General features: G+C 38.2%; 2 protein-coding genes across 2 annotated transcripts in view; one reads left to right on the top strand and one right to left on the bottom strand.

The window, feature by feature from the left end:
* Positions 1 to 1,746: 1,746 nt before the first annotated feature.
* On the bottom strand, positions 1,747 to 2,094 carry LOC122747553 (60S acidic ribosomal protein P1-like). The gene has a single exon (XM_043993504.1). It carries the CDS (start codon positions 2,092 to 2,094, stop codon positions 1,747 to 1,749), a length of 348 nt encoding a protein of 115 aa, XP_043849439.1.
* An 8-nt stretch (positions 2,095 to 2,102) lies between these two features.
* Positions 2,103 to 22,512, top strand: part of LOC122747552 (solute carrier family 15 member 2-like) — a 96,282-nt gene continuing 75,872 nt past the window's right edge. The window contains exons 1-5 of the mRNA XM_043993503.1: positions 2,103 to 2,149; positions 7,097 to 7,148; positions 9,184 to 9,271; positions 19,907 to 20,048; positions 21,638 to 21,730. Coding sequence (XP_043849438.1) covers positions 2,103 to 2,149; positions 7,097 to 7,148; positions 9,184 to 9,271; positions 19,907 to 20,048; positions 21,638 to 21,730 — 422 coding nt within the window. The remainder of the gene's footprint in view (positions 2,150 to 7,096; positions 7,149 to 9,183; positions 9,272 to 19,906; positions 20,049 to 21,637; positions 21,731 to 22,512) is intronic.

The raw sequence follows: 22,512 nt of genomic DNA, 5'->3' as shown, positions 1-22,512 counted from the left end.
TGAATGATTTAACTATTCTGAACAATATAATGATCCAAGACAATCCCAAAGGACTATTAATGAAATATACTATCTACCTCCAAAGAAAGAACTGATATTGATGGAACATAGACTGAAGCATGCTATTTTTCACTTTCTTTCATTTTTTCCTTTTATTCAAGTTTTCTTGTACAAAATGACTAATATAGCAATGTTCTACATAATTGTACATTTATAACCCCCACCTCAGGGAGGGGGGAGGGAAGGGAGGGAAGGAGAGAGAAAAATTGGAACTCAAAACTATAAATTTAAAATATTTATTACTTTAAAATATTTATGGCAGCTCTTTTTGTAGTAGCAAATAATTGAAAATTGAGAGGATGCCTATCAATTGGGGGATGGCTAAACAAGTTGCGATATATCTTGTGCTATAAGAAATGATGAGCAGGATGGTCTCAGAAAAACCTGGGCAGACTTATATGAACTGATGCAAAGTGAATTGAGCAAACCAAGAGAACATTGTACACAGTAATAGCAATATTGTAAGGATGATTAACTGCAAAACACTTAGCTACTCTTATTAAGACAGTGATCCAAGATAATTCCAAAGAAGCCATGATGAAGAATGCTCTCCACCTCCAGAGAGAGAACTGGTGAACTCTGAGTGTAGACTGGAGCATATTTTTTATTTTAATTTTCTTTTGTGTGTATGTTTTCTTTTGGAGCATGGCTAATACGAAAATATGTTTTGCATGAATTCACATGTATAATCAATATCCTATCATTTTTGTATGATGATCAATTGTGATAGATTTAGCTCTTCTCAGCAATACAATGATCCAAGGCAATTTCAAAAGACTCATGATGGAAAATACTCTCTACAGCCAGAAAAAGAACTATGGACTCTGAATGCATATTGAAGCATACTATTTTCACTTTATGTGTTGCTGTGTTTTTTTTCTTTCTTGTGTTTTCTCCCTTTGTTCTGATTCTTCTTTCACAACATAACTAATGTGGAAATATGTTTAATGATTGTACATACATAAACGATATCAGATTGCTTGCCGTCTTGGGGAGGGGGAGGGGTTAGGAGGGAGAAAAATTTGGAACTCAAAATCTTCTCAAAATGAATGTTGAAAACTATTTTTACATGTAACTGGAAAAAATAAAATACTATTAAGGAAAAAAATATCCTATTACTTGATTGCCTTCTTAATGGATGGGGAGGGGACTGAGGGGGGGAAAGAATTTGGAACTCAAAGTTTTCAAAAAGGAATGTTAAAAATTTTTGATATATAATTGGGAAATATTTACTGAAATAAAAACATTTAAAAAGAAAGAAAATTACTCCCAGGTCTTTATAGCCACCTATGATCTTTCTCACTTCAGCTCTAGTTCTACATTATCAACTGATTATTAGATATCTTCAACTAGATGTCCCAGGAAGAACTCAAATTTAACATGCCTAGAAAAGGCCTCATTATCTTCTATTCTCAACCCTACTCCTCCTTCATACTCTCCTATTTCTGTTGGAGGCAATAGCTTCCTTCTAGTGACACAGGTGCATGACCTGAGAAGCATCCTCAACTTTCCCTTCTTCCTCATTCTCCATGTCAAGTCAGTTGCCAAATCTTTTAAATTCTATCTCCACAACATGTTTAATATTTGTTCCCCTTTCTCCTTTAACAGACCTACCATCTTAGATCAGAGTATATTATCTCTCTTTTTTTGAGTTAAGTTTTTTACTTAATATTTCAAAAAAAAAATTTAGTTACACAGACCAAAGCCCATGTCATCATCAGACTTCTTGGATTCTTCTTTTTTTGCTTCCTCTTTCTTCTTTTCCTCAGCTGGGGCAGCTGGACTAGTAGGACCAGCACCTCCAGCTGGGGCAGCACCACCAGCTGCTGGGGCAGGTCCACCAATTCCTACATTGCAGATGAGACTTGCAATGTTTACATTGTTCAGGGCTTTTGCAAATAATCCAGGCCAGAACAGTTCAACATTTACACCCACTGCTTTAATGAAGGCATTAATTTTATCCTCTGTGATCATAACCTCATCGTCGTGAAGGACAAGGGCAGGGTAAATGCAAGCGAGCCCAGAGGTGGCCATTTTGGGAGATGGATGAGGAGAGACTTGTTTGTAGTTGTGCTAGTTGCCGGCTGAAGTGAGGATTCACCCCAACTTGGCCTTAGCTTCCAAAGAAGAACCGAGCACCTTACATACAACTCAAGAGAAAGTTTTGTGTCAGGAATGTTTTGGGGTTTTTTATATTATCTCTTTACTACACTATTGTAAGTTTCCTACAATAGACTGCCCAACTTCCAATTTTTCCCTTTGTAATTCATCATCCAAAATAATCTTCCAAAAGCACAACTCTGGCCATGTCCCTTCCCCCGCTCTAATTTTCAGTGGCTCCCTATTACTCTTGAATAACATATAAATTCCTTTGCTTGGCATTTAAAATCCTCATTATGATTCCAGGCTACCTTTCCAAGCTTACTTGACATTATTCCTCTTCATGCACTAACCTTCCCCCTTTCCCACCTCCCCATGCTTTCCCCCCCCCAAACTCAGTATTCCATTTCCTGCTCCCAAGTTTGGAATTCATTCTTTTCACTTCTGCTCTTAGAATCTTTTTTTTTTTTTTTTTGCAGGGCAATAAGGGTTAAGTGACTTGCCCAGGGTCACACAGCTAGTAAGTGTCAAGCATCTGTGGCTGGATTTGAACTCAGGTCCTCCTGCATCCAGTGCCGGTGCTTTATCCACTGGCCACCTAGCTGCCCACCTGTTCTTAGAATCTTTAGTTTTCTTTAAGGCTCAGCTCAGGTCCTACTTCCTACTGGAAGCCTTTCATGAGGACTCTAATCATTTGTGCTTTCACTCCATTAAAATAATCATCTGAATACTTATGTATTTATACATCTTATCCCCTCTCCTAGTAAAATGTAAGTTCATTGAGGGCAGAAATGTCTTTTCTTTGTTTTACTAGTGCTTAATATTGTACCTTGTAATTAGTGTTAATTAATATTTTTGCATTAGATTAGAAGCACAACTACAAGATGAACCATAGGGGTAATAATCTCTTTCCATTTTCCCCTCATCCAATCAGTGTCTGAGAGTCTCTTGTCTCTTTCCTCATCCTTTCCAAATGAAGCTGCCTTTTGTGTGGCTTGCCTAGGTTTGAAAATTCCTACTTATAGTTCTGCCATGAGGATAATTGTATAAAAAAGAAGGTATGTCAGAAGTGTAGATGAACCTCCTGCAAGGCCATCTCATCAAGTAGGCTCCCACTCCCATAAAACATTAATCCTAAGCAATTTTGTAGTTAATAAAGCAGTACTCTGCTGGTTCCAAGTTAAGTCAAGAGACCCCTAAGTGGGAATTCAACTTTGTGTGGAGCTGGACTTTGGCCTTCTTGAAGTTTCTATCAAAACCTTAATATCATCCAAAGAGTTGATAGAAAAGAATTGTTTAAAACACAGAAGCCAGGGAGAGATAGCATATGTAAGGAGGCAAGGACACTTTGCCTTCTCTCCAAAATGACTTCACAAAGAAAAGTTGCTTAGATGGAGAAAAATCATCACCAGACTAACAGAGAAGAAGATGGACCTTTGTGGCTCTGTCAGTTACTAGGAAGGATCTGCTTTTTCTCTTTTCTGCAGAGCTGTGGCAAAGGAGAAGTCAGATGGGAAAAGGCATTTGTAATAAGATTAGCTGGAGATGAGGGATGAAGGAGGTGCAACGTGGTTGGTAATTGGGCTGTACTTGAGATCTCACAAGAAACAATATGGGTAGTTTCTGTCTGCAGTAGGGCTTTCACCCATCTGTCACACAGGCAACATTGGACTTCACAAAGATCATTTGCTCTGGAGTCAAAGGATTTAGGCTCAAATCCTGCCATTGCCATTAATTACCTGAGTGACCTCACTTAACCTCCCTTAGCCTTGGTTTCTTCATCTGTAGTATGAGGGAGTTGGACCAAATGACTCTAGATTATAATCTTATGACTCTTGGTCCTAGGTTTATCTCAGTTCCTTATAACTCTTTAAAATCAGGCTATTAACAGTTGTAGTTGGTACATGTACTTTCCCCCCTATTATTCCCTATTAGTTCCTATTTTCCCTATCCCCAGTGATCTTTCTTTAGCTACATTAATTCTGTTTGTACAAAACTTTTAAAATTTTATGCAAATGAAATAATCAGTTTTGTCTTTTGTGATCTCTCTCTTCTATCCCTGTATAGTTCTGAAAGATATCTCCATTCTCTATTTTTTTATTATGTGATTTAAAAATTATATCTGGATTGTATATTATTTTGATGTTTATTGTGGTATATGGTGCAAAGTGATACTGTAAAGATAATTTCTACCAAACTGCTCATTGCCACTTCTAGCCTTATCTTTTCTTGCCACCATTCAGCAATCTTGTTTTCTTTAAGGTTCATTCCATTCACCTTTATCATCTTATCCAGATTCTGAGTGTAGTCATCTACAAGCTGATAGGTCATTTGTCCTCCTTTCTTTCTTTCCTTCTTTCTTTCTTTCTTTCTTTCTTTCTTTCTTTCTTTCTTTCTTTCTTTCTTTCTTTCTTTCTTTCTTTCTTTCTTTCTTTCTTTCTTTCTTTCTTTCTTTACTGAGGCAATTGGGGTTAAGTGACTTGCCCAGGGTCACACAGCTAGTAAGTGTTAAGTGTCTGAGGCCGGATTTGAACTCAGATCCTCCTGACTCCAGGGCCAGTGCTCTATCCACTGTGCCACCTAGCTGCCCCCCTCCTCCTTTCTAAAAGGGGTCAATATAATTGCTCACAGTCTTCCTCTCATTTCCAACCTCTGTCCTCATACTTGTGTATTTCAATGTACCTGTTGATGCTGTTTTCCTATAACACCCAGGATTACCACTTCACTCACCTTCTCAACTCCTCTGACCTAAACTTTAGCTACACCTAGGGATGATCATATGTATTATCTCACTCTCACACATAACCATGATCTAGGCCTCTAAAATTCTTTCTAATGACAACTTTGATTTTTTTCATTTCGCCCTCAGGCTCACTCTTCCTAAAGCTTCTCAATCCTTGCCCCAGCATCTAGACATTGGAATCTTTTTTACTATCTCAGTTCATTACCCCTACTGACTTCACTATCTTTCACTCAGATTATGACCTTAGAGTTAACTAGTTCAACTATATGCTGTCTTCTACCCTGGAATCCCCAGCGTCCTCATCCTATCACTCCTCATCACTTACAAACTCCATCCCTGAGTTACTCATAACATTTATCTTCTCCACCTGTCTTCAAGTGCTCCTAAACATCACTGGGAAAAGTCACACCACTGTGCTGAGTGGGTTCCCTACAAATTCATGCTCTCTAATTTCAAATGGGCTTACATTGCTACTCAACAATCAATATATTCTCCCCTGATTGACAGTCTATCATACTTCCCACATTAGCTATTACATGCCTCCTCTTCTCAAAGCTCCTACACTTCCTATTCTAGTCCTCCAAACCTCTAAATTATCCACTATTCTCTCCTCTTTTGTTCCAGTCTGATGGCAAGGTAACTTTTCTTCTTCTAAAGACTAATTTATTCACTTATGCCCTTGATCTCACCCCTCTAGTCTCTTCTAAGACCTTGCCACTTTGATTAATCATGGTCCCCTCCTCCTATCTTTAATTTCTACTTAGCTTAAAATTCTTCACTTTCCCCTCATCCTCTACATCTAATTGTTAAGAAGGAGAAGGATGTGAAACATGTGGTGAAGGAGAATTGACAAAACTTATCCCTTCTTTTCTCAATTATTGCAATATCTAGGGGCAGCTAGGTGGCACAATGGATAAAGCACTGGCCCTGGATGCAGGAGGACCTGACTTCAAATCCAGCCTCAGACACTTGATATTTATTAGCTCTGTGACCCTGGGCAAGTCACTTAAGCCTCATTGCCCCGCAAAAATAAAAACAAACAAAAAAACCCAAACTGCCTCAAAAACCAAATTATTGCAATGCTTCTCAAAAAGGTCTCTGTGCTTCAATCCTGTCCCAATTCCATTCCTTCTTCCACACTACTACCAAAGTAATCTTGCTAAAGGACAACTAGAATGTAAAGTGAGTGAGTTGGACTGAGTGGCCGTTAAGGTCCCTTCCAGCTCCAGATCAATGAGCCTATGATTTTAGGGTTTTAGTGGACTGCAAGCTCAATATAGGTTTCTAGTGGAAACCAGAAATGAGAAAGTAGTGGAAAGCATGCTGAATTTGTAATCAAAGGATTTAGGTTTAAATCCCCAATGTACTACTTATTGTCTAGGTGACTTTGATAAAATCATTTAGGGTCTATGTGCCTCAGTTTCTTCATCTGTAAAATGAGGAGGGGATAGATGGCTTCAAAGGTGCCTACCTGTACCATGTCACTCATCTGCTTAAGTAGCTTCAATGGCTTTATATTGCCTTTATTTTATTTTGGGTTTTTTTGGTGAGGCAATTGGGGTTAAGTGACTTGCCCAGGGTCACACAGCTAGTAAGTGTCTGAGGCCAGATTTGAACTCAGGTACTCCTGAATCCAGGGCCGGTGCTTATCCACTGCGCCATCTAGCTGCCCCTATATTGCCTTTAAAATAAAATATAAACTCTTTCGGATGGCATTAAAGAACTTTGCACTCTCATTTCAGCCTCTAGGCTTAATTTATTGCAGTATTCCCCTTTCATAATGCTACATTTATGTTCATTGACTCTATTTGCCAGTGCAGCCTATTTCTTCTCTGAACATAATATTCCATCTCATGGCTAGGTGATATCAGTGCTGGGTTTGGAGTCAAGATGACCTGAGTCCAAATACAGCTTTAGACAACTGTGTGATCAGTACAAGTCATTTAACTTTTGTCTCACTTTCCTCAAGTATAAAATGCTAATGATAATAACATCTACATCTCCTAGTTTTCATGAGGATTAAATAAGATAATATTTATAAAAACAAACAAACAAAAAAACCACTTGGTATAGTGCCTGGCACATAGTAGGTACTTAATAATTGCTTATCCCCTCCCATCCTCTCTACCTCTGTACAGAATGTTCAGCATGCCTGAAATATACACTTTTCTCAATTTTATTTCTTCCTTTAAGAATCATCTCTTGTGTCTCCGTCTATGGGAATCCTTTCTTGATGTCCATGGTTGTAAGTGTTCTCTCTCCTCAAATTATCTTACATTTACTTCTTTGTGTAAAGATTATACCCTTCTCATAGAATGTAAGTTCCCCAAAGGTAGACCCTATTGTTTTTCAATTTGATTTGTATGCAAAATGACTAGATTTGTGCCTTGCACATTGTAATTATATGTTTGTTAAATTCAACTTTTTATAAATAGTATTTTATTTTTTCCAATTACATTTAAAGATAGTTTTCAACATTCATTTTTATAAGATTTTGAGTTCCAAATTTTTCTCCCTCCTTTCCCCATCCTCCCTCTCCAAAATGGAAAGCAATCTGATATAGGTTATACATGTGTTATCATGTTAAACATATTTACACATTAGTCATATTGTGAAAGAAGCAGAAAAAAAGAAAAAAACACCAAAAAGTGAAAAATAGTATGCATCGATTTGCATTCAGAGTCCATAGTTCTTTCTCTGGATGTGGAGAGCATTTTCCATCATGAGTCTTTTGGAATTGTCTTGGACTATAGTATTGCTTAGAAGAGCTAAGTCTATCACAGTTGATCATCACACAATGTTGCTGTTACTGTGTACAATTTTCTCACTTCACTCAGCATCAGTTCAAGTAAGTCTCTCCAGGTTTTTCTGAAATCTGCCTGCTCACTGTTTCTTATAGCACAATAATATTCCATTGCATTTATATACCACAACTTGTTCATTTATTCCCCAGTTAATGGGCATTTCCTCAATTTCCAGTTCTTTGCCACCATAAAAAGAGCTACTATAAATATTTTTGTACATGTAGCTCCTTTTCCCTTTTTTTATGATCTCTTTAGCAAACAGACCTAGTAGTGGATCAAAGAGAATGCACAGTTTGCTCCTTGGGCATTAATTTTGTTTTATTAAAGAAATTTACTGCCTAAGTCCAGGATGGGGGAGTCATGGTTACATAACTTTATGTGGCAAAAAAAAAACAGCTGAGTATACACATGAACTACAAATTCAAAATTAGTTTTAAAAAAAGAGAAAGAAAGGTATGTTATACTATCTAAAAATACCTCAAACCCAATGTAATTTTAGACTGCATTCAAAGATGTATGATATGCATAAGAAGGAAAATGATACTTGCCCTAAACTCTGCTCAAACCACGTCTGGAGCACCAGTTTCGGATGCCATCTTTTAGAAAGGATATTATCAAGTTGGAGCTCTTCCAGCTGAACCTAGTCATTATGGTGAAGGGACTAAAAACCATGCTATATGAGCAACAATACAAGGAATTAGGGATGTTTAACCTGGAAAAGAGAATTCTTAGAGAGTGCATGATCTTTTATTCGAATATTTGAAGGGCTGTTATGTGGAAGAGAGATTAATCTTATTTTGCTTGGCCCCAGAGGACTGAACTAGAAAGAAAGGGTGGATATTTCAGAGGCAAATTTAAGCTTAATTTAAGATACAATTTATACATTATTAAATATTAATAAGTCACATTTAATAATTATGTATGATTAATAAGTTTTATATTGTTAAATATATGTGATTATATATTTAAGCTTAATATAAGGCAAAATACTTCCAACAATTAGAAAGTGCAATGGGCTTCCTTTGGAGATGGTCCAGTCCCTTCATGGAGGTGTTCAAATGACACCTGGATGAGCATTTATTTTGGTTTGGAGATTACTGTTCAGGGATGGGCTGCCCTACATGACTTCTGAGTGCCCTTCCAACTCCAGGGTTCTGTGATTCTGTAGGATTGAAGATAAAATCTGAAGATCCTTACTATCACCTCTATGTCTGCTACCCAGAGAAGCCATTGTACCCAATACCTTTGTAAAAGGAAAAAAGAAAAACCCAATCAGTTGGCCTATTTTCAAAATTCCATCACAATCTCATTTATCAATCATGGCAGACTTTAAGGTCATGCCAGGATTTCCAAATGGAGATGTGTTGTAGTCAATCGGAAACATAAAACTTTGGTTAATAGAGAGATATTGAAGTGATAAGAAAGGATTATCTGTAATTTTCCACCTCTCACCTTTTGTCCTTTTGTTTTCTATAGAAAATCTCTGACACCAACTACCCACTGAACATCGTCTTCATCTTGATTAACGAGTTCTGTGAACGTTTCTCTACGGGTGGCACAACAGGTACTCCTGTTAAGGAAAGATGGGCTATTTTAGGGTCCTTATTCAAAATCTCTTTATATCATTTCCTCTCTGGTAATGGGCCAATTCTTCTTCTTCTTCTTCTTCTTCTTCTTCTTCTTCTTCTTCTTCTTCTTCTTCTTCTTCTTCTTCTTCAGTGAGGCAATTGGGGTTAAGTGACTTGCCCAGTGTCACACAGCTAGTAAGTGTTAAGTGTCTGAGGAAGGATTTGAACTTAGGTCCTCTTGAATCCAGGGCCAATGCTCTATCCACTGTGCCACCTAGCTGCCCCCAATTCTTCCATTCTTACCTGAATATTCCTTCTCTGTGGGGTATGCTTTTTCTCCATCAACTAAAGAGCCAGATAAACACCTCTTAGGCTTAACATTTTCTTTGAAGCTTATTCCAATTAGGTCAAGAGGACCTGAATTCAAATCCAGCCTCAGACATTTACTAACTGTGTGACAATGGGCAAGTCACTTAACCCCTGTTTGTTTCAGTTTCTTCAACTGTAAAATGGGGATAATTATAACACCTACCTCCCAGGGTTATTGTGAGTATCAAAGGAGATAATTGTAAAGTACTTAGCACAGTTCCTGGGCAAGTGACTCAACCCTGGATGCATCAGTTAATTCATCTGCCAAATGAGCTAGAGAAAGAAATGGCAAATCACTCCAGTATCTTTGCCAAAAAAACAAAAACAAAAACCAAATGGCATCGCAAAAAGTCAAATACAACTGAAACAAATGAACAACAACAAATGAGCTCAAAGGCCTAAAAGAGATCAAGCTGTGTACATTTGAATAAAATTGAAATTCCATCTTTCTTCTGTAGTACTCCCTATTCCTTGGATTCATTTCTTCTCCTTTCCTTCTCCTTTTTGATATGTTATGGACAAATTGCTGTGCGCCAGTTCACTTTAGGAGCATGCTGCTCTTCTCAACAAATAAAACCATCATTATACAAATTCATCAAGTCTAGGGATGCCCCCAGTGTATTTGGAGAAATCTAAATCTCAAAAGACTTAAATTAAGTATATCTGGGGTCTGCTAGGTGGCAAAGTGGATAAAGCACTGGCTCTGGATTCAGGAGGACCTGAGTTCAAATTTAGCCTCAGACACTTGACACTTACTAGCTGTGTGAACCTGGGCAAATCACTTAACCCTCATTGCCCTGCAAAAAAAAAAAAAAAAGTATATCTATCCCTGATGGGAAATTGGTATCAATGAACCAGCAAGCATTGATTAAGAAAAATAAACACAAAACTGTGCCTGCCCTCAAGAAGTTTCTGTTCTATAGGGGACAGCAACATGTAGCCCAACAATATAAAATGTAAAATCCACAAAAGCCCCAAAATATCTATAACAAGAGGTAGCCCAACATTCTAGATAGAACAGAATTGATGCCAGAAAGACTTGTATTTGAGCCCTGCTTCTGACCCTATTAGCTATAGGACCTTGGAAAATTTGCTTAAACTATCAGTACATTGGGCAAATTTCTTTAAAGTGATTGTTGATGCTAATGCAATGTTGGTGGAGTTGTGAACTGATCCAACTATTCTGGAAAGCAATTTGGAACTATGCCTAAAGAGCTATATACTATGCATACCCTTTGGCCAAGCAACACCACTAATAAGTCTATGTCCCAAAGAGATAATAAAAAAAAGAAAAAAGGGCCCAAATGTATACAAATATTTATAGCTGCTCTTTTTGTGGTAACAACGAATTGGAAATTGAGGGAAATTGAGAGAATGTCCATTAACTGGGGAATAATGGACAAGTTGTGGTATATGAATGTAATGGAATACTATTGTGCTATAAGAAACAGTGAGCAGGCAGATTTCAGAAAAACCTGGAAAGACTTACATGAACTGATGCTGAGTGAAGTGAACAGAACCAGGAGAACATTGTAGACAGTAACAGCAACACAATACAATGATCCAAGACAATTCCAAAGAATTCATGATGAAAAATGCTTTCCACATCCAGAAAAAGAACCATGGAATCTGAATGAAGATTGAAGCATACTATTTTCACTTCTGTTTTTTGTTTTTTCTTCTTTCTTGTGGTTTTTCCCTTTCATTTTGATTCTTCTCTCACAACATGACTAATGCAAAATATGTTTAATGTGACTGTACATATATAACCTATATCAGATTACTTGCTGTCTTGGGGAGGGGGGAGGGAAGAGAGGAAAGGAGAAAAATTTGGAACTCAAAATCTTACAAAAATTAATGTTGAAAACTATCTTTACATGTAATTGGAAAAAATACTATTTAAAAAAATGATTGTTGATGTCTTGACTTGCAAGTGAAACAACAACAATCTAAAATGATAAATATCAGCTGAGTTGCTGATCTGCTTCAAATTCCCCATAACAGGACAGCTAGGTGGTGCAATGGATAAAGCACCAGTCCTGGATTCAGGAGGACCTGAGTTCAAATTTAGCCTCAGACACTTGACACTTACTAGCTGTGTGACCCTGGGCAAGTCACTTAACCCTCATTGCCCCGCAAAAAACCCAAACCAAAACAAAGCAAAACAAAACAAAAAAATCAAAGAATTATAGATTTGGAGCTGAAAGGGACCCTCTTTAGTTCAGCCTTTTCATTTTAAATGTGACTACAGTGTGGGTTGGTAGATAAGGCTTTGGACTTGGAGTCAGGGGGACACTGTCCTAAATCTGTCCTCAGACATTTATTAACTGTGTGACCTTAGGTAAATCACTTGACCTCCCTGAGCCCAGTTTGTCCCAGTTTCCCCATCTGTAAAATGGGGACAATAGGATCTACCACCCAGAATTGTTTTAAGCACCAAATGAAATATGTAAAGTGCTTTACAAATCTTAAAGTGCTATAAAAATATAAGCTATCCTCATGATTATTACCATCATTATTATTACTGAGTGAACACTGCACAGGACCTAAGATCTGGATCTATCTTGACTATGGGGTAATTTTTGACTCACCCAGTTAATATATGTCAGAGGCAGGACTTTACCTATACTTTTAAACCCAGCCTCACTTCCTCCCCTCTCTCTGATACCAAATCCAGAATTCTCTCCACTATACCATGCTGCTTCCAGTCCCAAAAAAGTAACATTTTATTTTGGTTTTACTAGTACCAGAATAGCCAGAAAACATTATATAAGACAGGTCATTATAGGAGAGATATGTACTTGATATGTGAAAATGATATCACTGACCACACATCAGTACCACCACTATAGTGGCTATGAAACTTTTTGTTGTTGCTGGTTTTTGTTTTATTTTATTATTATTATTATTTAGGAATAGTAGTGAAATTACAGTGCAGCTAGGTGACACAGTGCACAGAGTGCTGAGCCTGAAATTAGGAAGATGAGTCTTCCTGAGTTCAAATCTGGCTCAGACACTTACTAACTGTGTGACCTCTGGCAAGTCATATATAAATGGAGCTGAAAAAGGAAATGGCAAATCAGTCCAGTATATCTTTGCCAAGAAAACTCCAAATGGGGTTACAAAGAGTCAGATGAGACCAAACAAAACAACAAAGAAATTACACATATCAACCTTTTGATTCTCCTAGTCCCCTTTATGACCAGAAGATATGCATTTTTAAGTCAGATGATCAGACTCAGGCATACAGTGCGTGGTTTAGTAACAGGTTCATTTCCCAGAAGTGGGCTAAAACAGGGAGAACAGGGAAATTCATGTTCAGTTCATGGTGTCCACACTGAGTACAACATCTAGTAGCATACTGAAAAGACAGCAGAGAGAGCAATTAGCTTCACTGCATTACTTTTAAAGAGACAGGCAGCCAATCAAGGAAACTCCCCCCCACCCCCCAGGGGGTAGTAAATTTGTGTACTGTACTGATAGCTCAGTAGCGAAACAACAATACATTTAACCCCTTTGCGTTTTAGTTTCATCTTTTGTAAAATGAGAAGGTCAGATTAAATAATCTCTAAACTCCTTTCTGTCTTTATCTCTGAATCTATGATTCTAATGCTTATACTTAAAGCATTTAAAATTCAGTCACAAAACCCATGTATTTTAATGGTTTCTTATACATAGATCAAATTATATTATTGTTAAAACATTAGCTGAGGGGTGGCTAGGTGGCACAGTAGATAAAGCACCAGCCCTGGAGTCAGGAGTACCTGAGTTCAAATCTGGCCTCAGACACTTAACACTTACTAGCTGTGTGACCCTGGGCAAGTCACTTAACCCCAATTGCCTCACAAAAAAAAAAAGTTAGCTGAAATTCAAGCCAATCCAATATGCTTAGGATACAAATATATAGCTTAAATCCTTATTTGGGGAATACAACATGCAAAGAGCTACATTTATATGAGATAATTTGAAGAGGGAGAAAAAACACTAAGCTAAAAGGGGTTTACTTATTAAAGAAAATATTAAAGAAAAAAAAAGAAAAGCTTTCTGAAGGAGGTGACTCCTGATCTGAGCTATAAAGGAAGGACGATTCAAAGAGGTGGAAGTCAGGAGGGAGTACATATGGGAAATCCTATACAAATATCTGGAGGCAGAAGGTGGAATATTGAGCCCAGAGAATAGCAAGTGAGCCAGTTGGACTAGAAAAGTGAGTAAAGGGGAATAATATGAAATAGGATTGGAAAGTATGCTGGTGTAGAAGGAATCTTGTTATTCAGTTGTGTCTGAATGGCCCCATTTGGTATTTTCTTGGCAAAGATACTGAAGTGATTTACCATGTCCTTCTACAGCTCATTTGACAGAGAAGGAAACTGAGGCAAACAAGATTAAGTGACTTGCCCAGAGTCACACAACTAGTAAGTGTCTGAGGCTGGATTTGAATTCAGGTCTTCCTGACTCCAGGCCCTGTGCTTTATCCATTGCAACACTATGCTACCCTTTTCATTCAGGTTACTATATCAGAGGATAGAGAAAAATTAAGAGGGGTCGGGGGGAGTTCTGACTGGAGGGGTGAGGCCACCTAGGTGGCCTAGAAGGGATCTTAGAGGTCATTTATTTCAAGTCCCTCATTTAACAGACGAGACTGAGACTCAGATTGATTAAATGACGTTCAAAGGGTCATATAGCACCTGTCTTGCTGCATTAATTTTCTAACACTTGGCATTAAAGAGAATGTAAGTTTCTTTTTTTCTTTTTTTTAGTAAGACAATTGGGGTTAAGTGACTTGCCCAGGGTCACACAGCTAGTAAGTGTTAAGTGTCTGAGGCCAGATTTGAACTCAGGTCCTCCTGAATCCAGGGCCGGTGCTCTATCCACTGCGCCATCTAGCTGCCCCCAAGAATGTAAGTTTCAACAGTGGATAAACCACAGGATGCATAGAGGGGAAAGCAGGAGGAGGTTCTGTTAGTTCTGTTGGTTCTGTTAATTTGCCTCTGCAGGAAACTTGTGATACCATGGAGTCACCACGAGCTTGTAAATTTTAATTATAAACATAATTTATGAAGTTCCAGGAACTGTGCTAAGTATTAGGGTTACAAATGTGAAAGACAGTGTTTGCCCTCATGGAGTTTACAATCTAGTGGGAGAAGACAGCACAAAAGCTGATGACATACGTTACATGAGGTTTCAGGAAGAGCTCATATTCTGCCTTCCCATCTAGCAACCAGGGGCAGAGGGTGCTGATAAGGTGCGAATACCAAGGCTGATCTTGCAGCATGATGAGCTTTCTGATGAGAACGTTCCTGGAGCCATGGAAAAAGTCACAGGGAAGTGCATCTGGGAGGGAAATGAAGACTACTGTGATAGGGAGGTAGAAGGAAGAAAAAGGAGAATTAATATGTAAAAAGGTGCACAGAGGTAGAATGGGGCATAGAAATATTGTTTGTCCTTTGTTCTCCGAGAGGACCTTGACCTGGGGCAGTGATGTCATGACTTGCAGTAAATTGGATTTAAGTGAGGGAGGGCTGGCAAAGTTACCAGCCTCTCACTATCTCCTTCAGAGGCATCTGGGTCCAGTGGCAAGACACAGATGGCCCCTGATGCAGTGAGAGACCTTGGCCTTTTTAAGCTAACATCTTTCCCAGGTCTTAGTTTGTCTGAGGCAATGCCCATTCAGTGATTAAGGCTAGTTAAGAAATGAGACAAAGAAATGACTCTTTTACCTAGTCTTCCCCCCCCCCAAAAAAAAACCCAATATATGAGGGGAAGACCCTCAGGGTTTCTGGCCAAAACAGAAACAATTGTTATTTTAACTACCTCTGAGCCATCAAGATTCTAACCTAGGACATAAAGATAGAGCAACACCAGAGACAAACTTTGCTTATTTCAAAATGTCACGTAGGTCTGGCCCTACCCCACCAATCAGAAACACTCATTCTCTCTCTTTCTTCCTTACTCTTTTTTTTTTTTTGTGGGGCAATAAGGGTTAAGTGACTTGCCCAGGGTCACACAGCTAGTAGGTGTCGAGTGTCTGAGGTATTTTCTTGGCAAAGATACTGATTTACCATTTCCTTCTACAGCTCATTTGACAGAGAAGGAAACTGAGGCAAACAAGATTAAGTGACTTGCCCAGGGTCACACAACTAGAAAGTGTCTGAGGCTGGATTTGAATTCAGGGTGGGTGCTTTATCCACTATAGCACCTAGCTGCCCCCTCTTCCTTCCTCTTCATCCTCTGACCTGGTAACCTAAATGACAAAGGTAGCTAGTGGCACAGTAAATAAAGCACTGGACCTGGAGTCAAGAAGACCTGAATTCAAAACTGGTCTCAGACACTTACTAAACTATGTGATCCTGGGCAAGTCACTTAACCCCTGTTTGTCTCAGTTTCTTCAGCTGTAAAATGTGAACAATAGTACCACCTAACTCTTAGGGTTGTTGTAAGGATCAAATGAGATAATTATTGTCAGGTGCTTAGCACAGTGCCTGGCATATAGTAAGCACAATTTAATGTTAGCTATTAATTACTATTAAGAGGGGTAGAGGCAGGGGTTGGACATGTAGAAGGGAAAGGCCAGGACTGGCTATGTGCAAACATCTATCTCCAGGTTATTTTGTTTTATTTTAAGAATAACTTTTATGGAACTAAGACAATTTGTTGCTTAATCATTACAGTTGTGTCCAACTCTTTGTGATCCCATCTGAGGTTTTCTTGGCAGAGATACTGGAGTGATTTGCCATTTCCTTCTCCAGCTCATTTGACAGATGAGGAAACTGAGGCAAACAGGGTTAAGTGACTTGCCCAGGATCCCACAGCTAGTAAGTGTCTGAGGCCAGATTTGAATCCAAGGAGATGAGTCTTGTTGACTCTATGCCTGGCACTCTATCCACAACACCACCTAGATGTCCCCTTATCTGGGTTATTTTACACTATATATTGATTGTAGCATAATGAGATTTATAGCAGAAATAACCAGAAAGACTTAAGCAGTAAGCTAGGGAGGGCAAGTCTTCTTTCCTTGCTTAAAACTTAAGCCTAAAACTTGAAAGGTAGAAGAATTCTAAATGTAAACACCAACAAATCTCAGTCCATTTGGACTTAGCATTTCCCCTTCCACCCTCCTTTCTTCACTTTTCCCTATAAACACATATGCAATCTTGTGGTCTTACTCCATTTATCACTGTCTATTGAAAAGCAGCTTCTTTAAAAAGAACACAGATTTACTAAGTTTAAATTCCACCATTTTCAATTCCCCTGGGATTTTCAAGGCATGTGGCAACTTGATCACATTAATCAGATACATACATGGATACCAAGCAGAAAAACCAAGCTGCTTTGTGCTGGAGTTGCTCAAAATATGCCCATTTGTCACTTGAGAGCCTGAACAGAAAAATCAACCAAACAAACAAAACTCCCATTAAAGTTTCCGAAGGGAGTTCAAAACTTTTTTCAGTCATTTCACAATGTTCTAAGGACTTGGGCCAGGCAGTAGTTATTGCCAATGGCTTATTTTTAAAAGTAGATTAAAAGTAACTGGAGATATCAGTCTATGGGTAGCTATCTCTTATCCAAGAAGTACTTTGGGGGGGATTGTTCAAAGTTTCTTTGGAACATTAAAAAAAATTGCCTTGGAATTATGGAATGAAAGAGGTTTGTTTTAGATTATAATGTGCAAAGAAAACTGATCTGTATTAGAAAATTGAATACCCTCATGCCATTCCCCTAAGGTATTATAATGCTTTTCTTTCTTTTAAATACAAGACTTTAGCTCCTAACAAGGATTAATAAAACTATCTGAAAGCAAAATAGAAGGAAGTAAGTTTCAGCCATAGACTTGGAATGCTATAGAACTACATTTGCTTCGTAATTTAGAGAGGAAAGGAGTGAAGGGATGGGATTGGGTGTTAGTGGTGATGAGATGCCCTTTGACAAATAATCAGACAAAAGAACTGTTAGCAGAGAAGAATGAAATCATCTAGCAATTCAAAGGGTAGACTGAAGGAATCCTACCCCACCCCTTTCTTTTTAAGAGCTAGGAGAGATCTCAGAGGTCATTCAAGCCAACCCGAGTATTTTATCTTTTAAAATAAAGCATTTTATGGAAAACTTGAATATCAGCACAACCAAATCACCTTGCTTTGTGACTATTTATATTGAAGTTACTTAATTTTAATGTATAAAAGAACATAATTTGTATCCGCCCGAGTCTTTAGCAAAATTCTTCATCTATTCTCATTTTCTCTTATATGATCATAGTTAGTGTATCCTCCCTACTTCTGCTTCAAATTTTGTTTTTGTAGTAGAGCACATATATCTTGTCCTCATTAATTTCTTCTATTTGTTGAACTGGAAAAAATAATTTCCCCTCCACAATTGAGATCTTATGTTTATACCTCTCATCCAGCTGGAATTCACTGAGACATATGGTTTAACATGTGGCTCTAAATCCTTTTTCAACCAGATTGCCAAATAGTTTTCCCAAAGTCATTGGCCAAATAATGAATTCTCATTTTCTATAGCTTTATCGAATAATAATATTTTGTCTACTTTTGAATGAATGTCTAATATATGCATTTTTTTCCATTCATCTATTTGGTCTATTTCGCTTCCAGTGCTATATACTTTAAAATCTAGGATTTCAAAAGCACCCTCATTTACTTTTTCCCTTAGTGTGACCTTTGATATTTCTACGCTTTAGGTTTGTTGGGGTTTTTTTGCGGGACAATGAGGGTTAAGTGACTTGTCCAGGGTCACACAGCTAGTAAGTTTTTAGTTTTTAATATAAATTTAGTTTTTAATATACATTTCATTTAATTTGGTTCTACAAAGAAGTCCCATTGGTATTTTGGTTAATATTGCATTAAGTATATAAATTAATTTTGGAGTATTATTATTTTTATTAATCTGGTACATCCATGAACCATGAATTTTTCTCTAGTTGTATAGGTTCTTGTTTATTTTGGTCACTGTAGTTTTGTCATTGTTACACAAGTCCCAAGTATAAACATTCATTTAATTGTTGGTACTTTATAATAGGCAGGCAGGTTAATTTACTATTTTCTATTGTGACTGTGAAAGGGTTTTCTAAAATTATTTTTAAAAATCTTGATCTTGGTTATTAGTAACTAATTTTTATGGGTTAATGTTATGTTCTGCAACTTTACTGAGCTCATTTATTATCCCCATAAAGTTGTTGGTTAAGGCATTTAGAATTTCTAGATAGCTTATCCTGTTTTATGAAATCTTCATTTCTAGCGTTAATCCCTCTAATACCTTCTTTGGTCTTATTGCAATTCCTAGAATGTTCAATACCACTGATTATAGACCTCATCTATATTTAAATGGGAATCCAGCAAAGGACTGTAAGAGGATGTCTGACATGTTCAAAATGAGCAACTAAGAAGATACCTTAAGAGTATTAACAATTGACAAAAGAGGGATGTTGGCAGAGAAGGGCAAGTGGCATGATGTTGCTGTAGTCAGTATGAAAGATGGACAACTCCTGTATTAAATTTATGGCTATAAGAATTCAGAAGAAGGATTAGATTTGAAAGATTATGTAATGTAAGCTCCTTGAGGGCAGGGGCTATGTCTAGCACAATACTTAATACATAGTATTTAATAAATGCTTTTTGACTGATACATTTTTTTCTTTTAAATTTTTTTTTTTGGTGAGGCAATTGGGGTTAAGTGACTTACCCAGGGTCACACAGCTAGTAAGTGTTAAGTGTCTGAGGCTGGATTTGAACTCAGGTCTTCCTGACTCCAGAACTAGTGCTCTATCCACTACGCCACCTAGCTGCCCTGACGGATACATTTTTAAAAAATCAGTAAGGTTAAAGCACATCTGGATGAACTGAGTGAAGGGGATATAATAAATTGATAATCTCTTCAAGGTTTCTTGCTTGGAAAATTAATGATATGGTAGTATTGGCCTTGTTGTTGAGTCATTCCAATTGTGTCCAACTCTTCATGACCCTATTTGGGCTTTTCTTGGCAAAGAGACTGGAATGGTTTGCCATTTCCTTCTCCAGCTCATTTGACAGATGAGGAAACTGGGGCAAACAGGGTTAAGTGACTTGCCCAAGGTCACACAGTAAGTGTCTGAGATTGGATTTTAACTCAGGTCTTCCTGACTTCAGGCCCAGCCCTCTATCAATTGTGCCACCTATCTGTCCTTCTAGTATTGGCCACTCAATGGGAAAGGTAGGTGTAGGTACGGTGTCATAGACAAGTTGAATAGCTTTGTTTTTGTCTTTTTCCTCCAGCTGTGATCACCTTGTACATGGTCTACTTCCTCCGATGGAATGAAAACACCTCTACTGCCACTTACCATCTCTTTAATGGCTTAAACTTTTTAGTCAGCATCGTAGGAGCTATTATTGCCGACTCTTGGTTGGGAAGTTACAAGTAAGGAAGAAATGCCTTCCATTTCAATAAGCCTGGAAAATATAACCTAGGAAATTAGATAATATTTGACTCAAAACCTTGAAATAAAATAGTTAGTAAAGTGCATTGGAGCTACATCAGGAAAAAAGTCCAAGAAAATACTGTGTGGGATTGACAAAGCTGTTTGGGCTTCTTTGACCAAAAAGGAAGTGATGTTATTCTCTGATTCCGGGGTTTCAGGTTCAGATCCTTTACTTTTTCCCTGAAAATATTCAGAACCCTCTAGTGTACCAAGAAATATGAGGGCTTCCTCCAAAGTCTGCCTCTCTGGAAGTAATCATTTAGGAGGAAATCAAACAAATTGAAATGTCACCGCTAAGGTATCCCTTGCCCAGAAGAGGTGGGAAGAAGCCAGGAGAATTCAGGTGCCAGATTCTCTCTGCTTTCCTCAGCTACTATTATTTAACTGCTTCTAGTTAATTTCTTTTTTCCCCCAGTGGGGTTTGGAGACACTACATCAACACTGATTAATTTGCTGCTGTGGTGGTGCTCTTATAGTAGGGAGTTTTGTTGAGGCTGCAGACCAATGCACAGCTGTCCTCCTGACTTCCCTCTTGGGGTTCTCAAGAGCAGCAATCTTGGACCCTATGAGAGCATCTGAATGTTTTATAAGTACATCTGAAGAGACTGAAGAGATGCAGTTCATAGAAGGCCAATGATTCATTGGAATCATGAACTTTAGACCTCTCACCAAATCACTAAATCTTTTACCCAAGTTAAATAAGACCCCCTTTCCTGGTCATTGCCTCTTGGTTAAAGTAAAAATGAACAGGCACTCAGTCAAGAGCAGGTAATAGGAACAGGTTTGCCAGGTTAATTGAGAAATGATTTCTCATGACATCATTAATATGTTTATTTGTTAGTTGTATTGTTTTAGTCCAAAATCCTTATGAATTTCTGCTTAGTTTAAATATAATGCCTTCTCTTGAGGGATTTTAGGTACTATATTTATGTTCTCAAGTCCTGAGTTCAAATTCCACTTCTGACACTGACTCTGTGTGGGACTGTGGACAAGTGACTCAATTTCTTTTGGCCTCAAATGACACTCTGAGACACATTACTAAGTTATAAATGGTCGTGATTTGGGTTTGTGATGATGAACTTCCCACACATCACACATCCCAAATACCACAGATTACAGAACTTTGATGGCTTGATATTGATAGGGTCACACTCCCACACCATACACAAATTGCCTCAAATTCTTTTCCAGCAGTTTCTGTTTTGGGGTCTTCCTTGGAAAGTTAGTATGTGGTGTAGTGCCAACACTGCTGGATTTAGAGTCTTCCAAACCTAGGTTAAGACTGGTCTTACACAATTACTGCTCATCACTTAATTTCTCCAAGCCTTAATTTTCTCATCTGTAAAATAAGAATAATGATAGCACCAACCTCAAAGGATTATTGTGAAGACCTAAATGGCAGCTGTTGTTCATTCTACTCTTTATACTCATTGTATGTTAGAAGGTGCCTAAGTATTTAGTTAATATACTGTCCACTGTTAATTGCTTCCAGTGCTTAATTGAACATTGCCTTTTTCCCTCTCTGCAGCACAATCGTGACGGGCCACATTTTGTGTATGATGGGTCACATGATCCTAATACTCAGTTCAGTGCCCATAAAGGGAGGACAGTTGATTCATCTGTGAGTACCACCTGGGACCTGGGATGGATGTTGTCACCTAAACACATATCCACATCACCCTTGGCTAGCTCTTCTCACAGTAACTCAGGAGCATTGGTCTGGTTTGTAGATCTCTGGCTGTTTTAGGCATTAGCTTGCATGTTTAGTTCAGCTCTGCAGCTGGATGAACGAGCAGCTTCTCACTTGAATTTTTTACTTCACCCCTTGATGAACCTTTGGCGCTGTATGCCTAAAGCAAGGCTTCTCTTCCTCTTCCTATTCCCTTTTTTCTGCCCCTATTTTCCTCTCCTCTTCTCCCTCTATATTAATTCTTAGTTCTGCACTTTGCTGTCTTCCCTAACTGATCAATTTATTTTCTTCTCTGATTACCTCACTTATGGGAAAACATTTCTGTCCTGAGCTGGGAAGTGGAAGGTGAGGGGAAAAGATGGGGCAGGGGAATGGAGAGGTAATTATGAGGATTCTTTTTTTTTTTTTTTTGGTGAGGCAATTGGGGTTAAGTGACTTACCCAGGGTCACACAGCTAGTAAGTGTCAAGTGTCTGAGGCTAGATTTGAACTCAGGTACTCCCGATTCCAGGGCTGGTGCTCTATCCACTGTGCCACCTAGCTGCCCCTAATTGTGAGGATTCTTGAAGGGCCTAAAAGGTTGTGAAACTTTCATCCCTAACTCCAGAAGACTTACATTTCCTTTGTAGGTAGGGAGAAAGCTGGTATACTAGTAGAGGTCTCAAGCAAGAATTAAATTGTATCACCTACCTGTCATAAAAGGAAACATTGAAA

The sequence above is a fragment of the Dromiciops gliroides genome, chromosome 3 (genome assembly GCF_019393635.1).
Source record: "Dromiciops gliroides isolate mDroGli1 chromosome 3, mDroGli1.pri, whole genome shotgun sequence".
NCBI classification, from domain to species: domain Eukaryota; kingdom Metazoa; phylum Chordata; class Mammalia; order Microbiotheria; family Microbiotheriidae; genus Dromiciops; species Dromiciops gliroides.
Note: the sequence above shows the minus strand (reverse complement) of the source record. Positions and strands in the feature narration are given on the sequence as shown.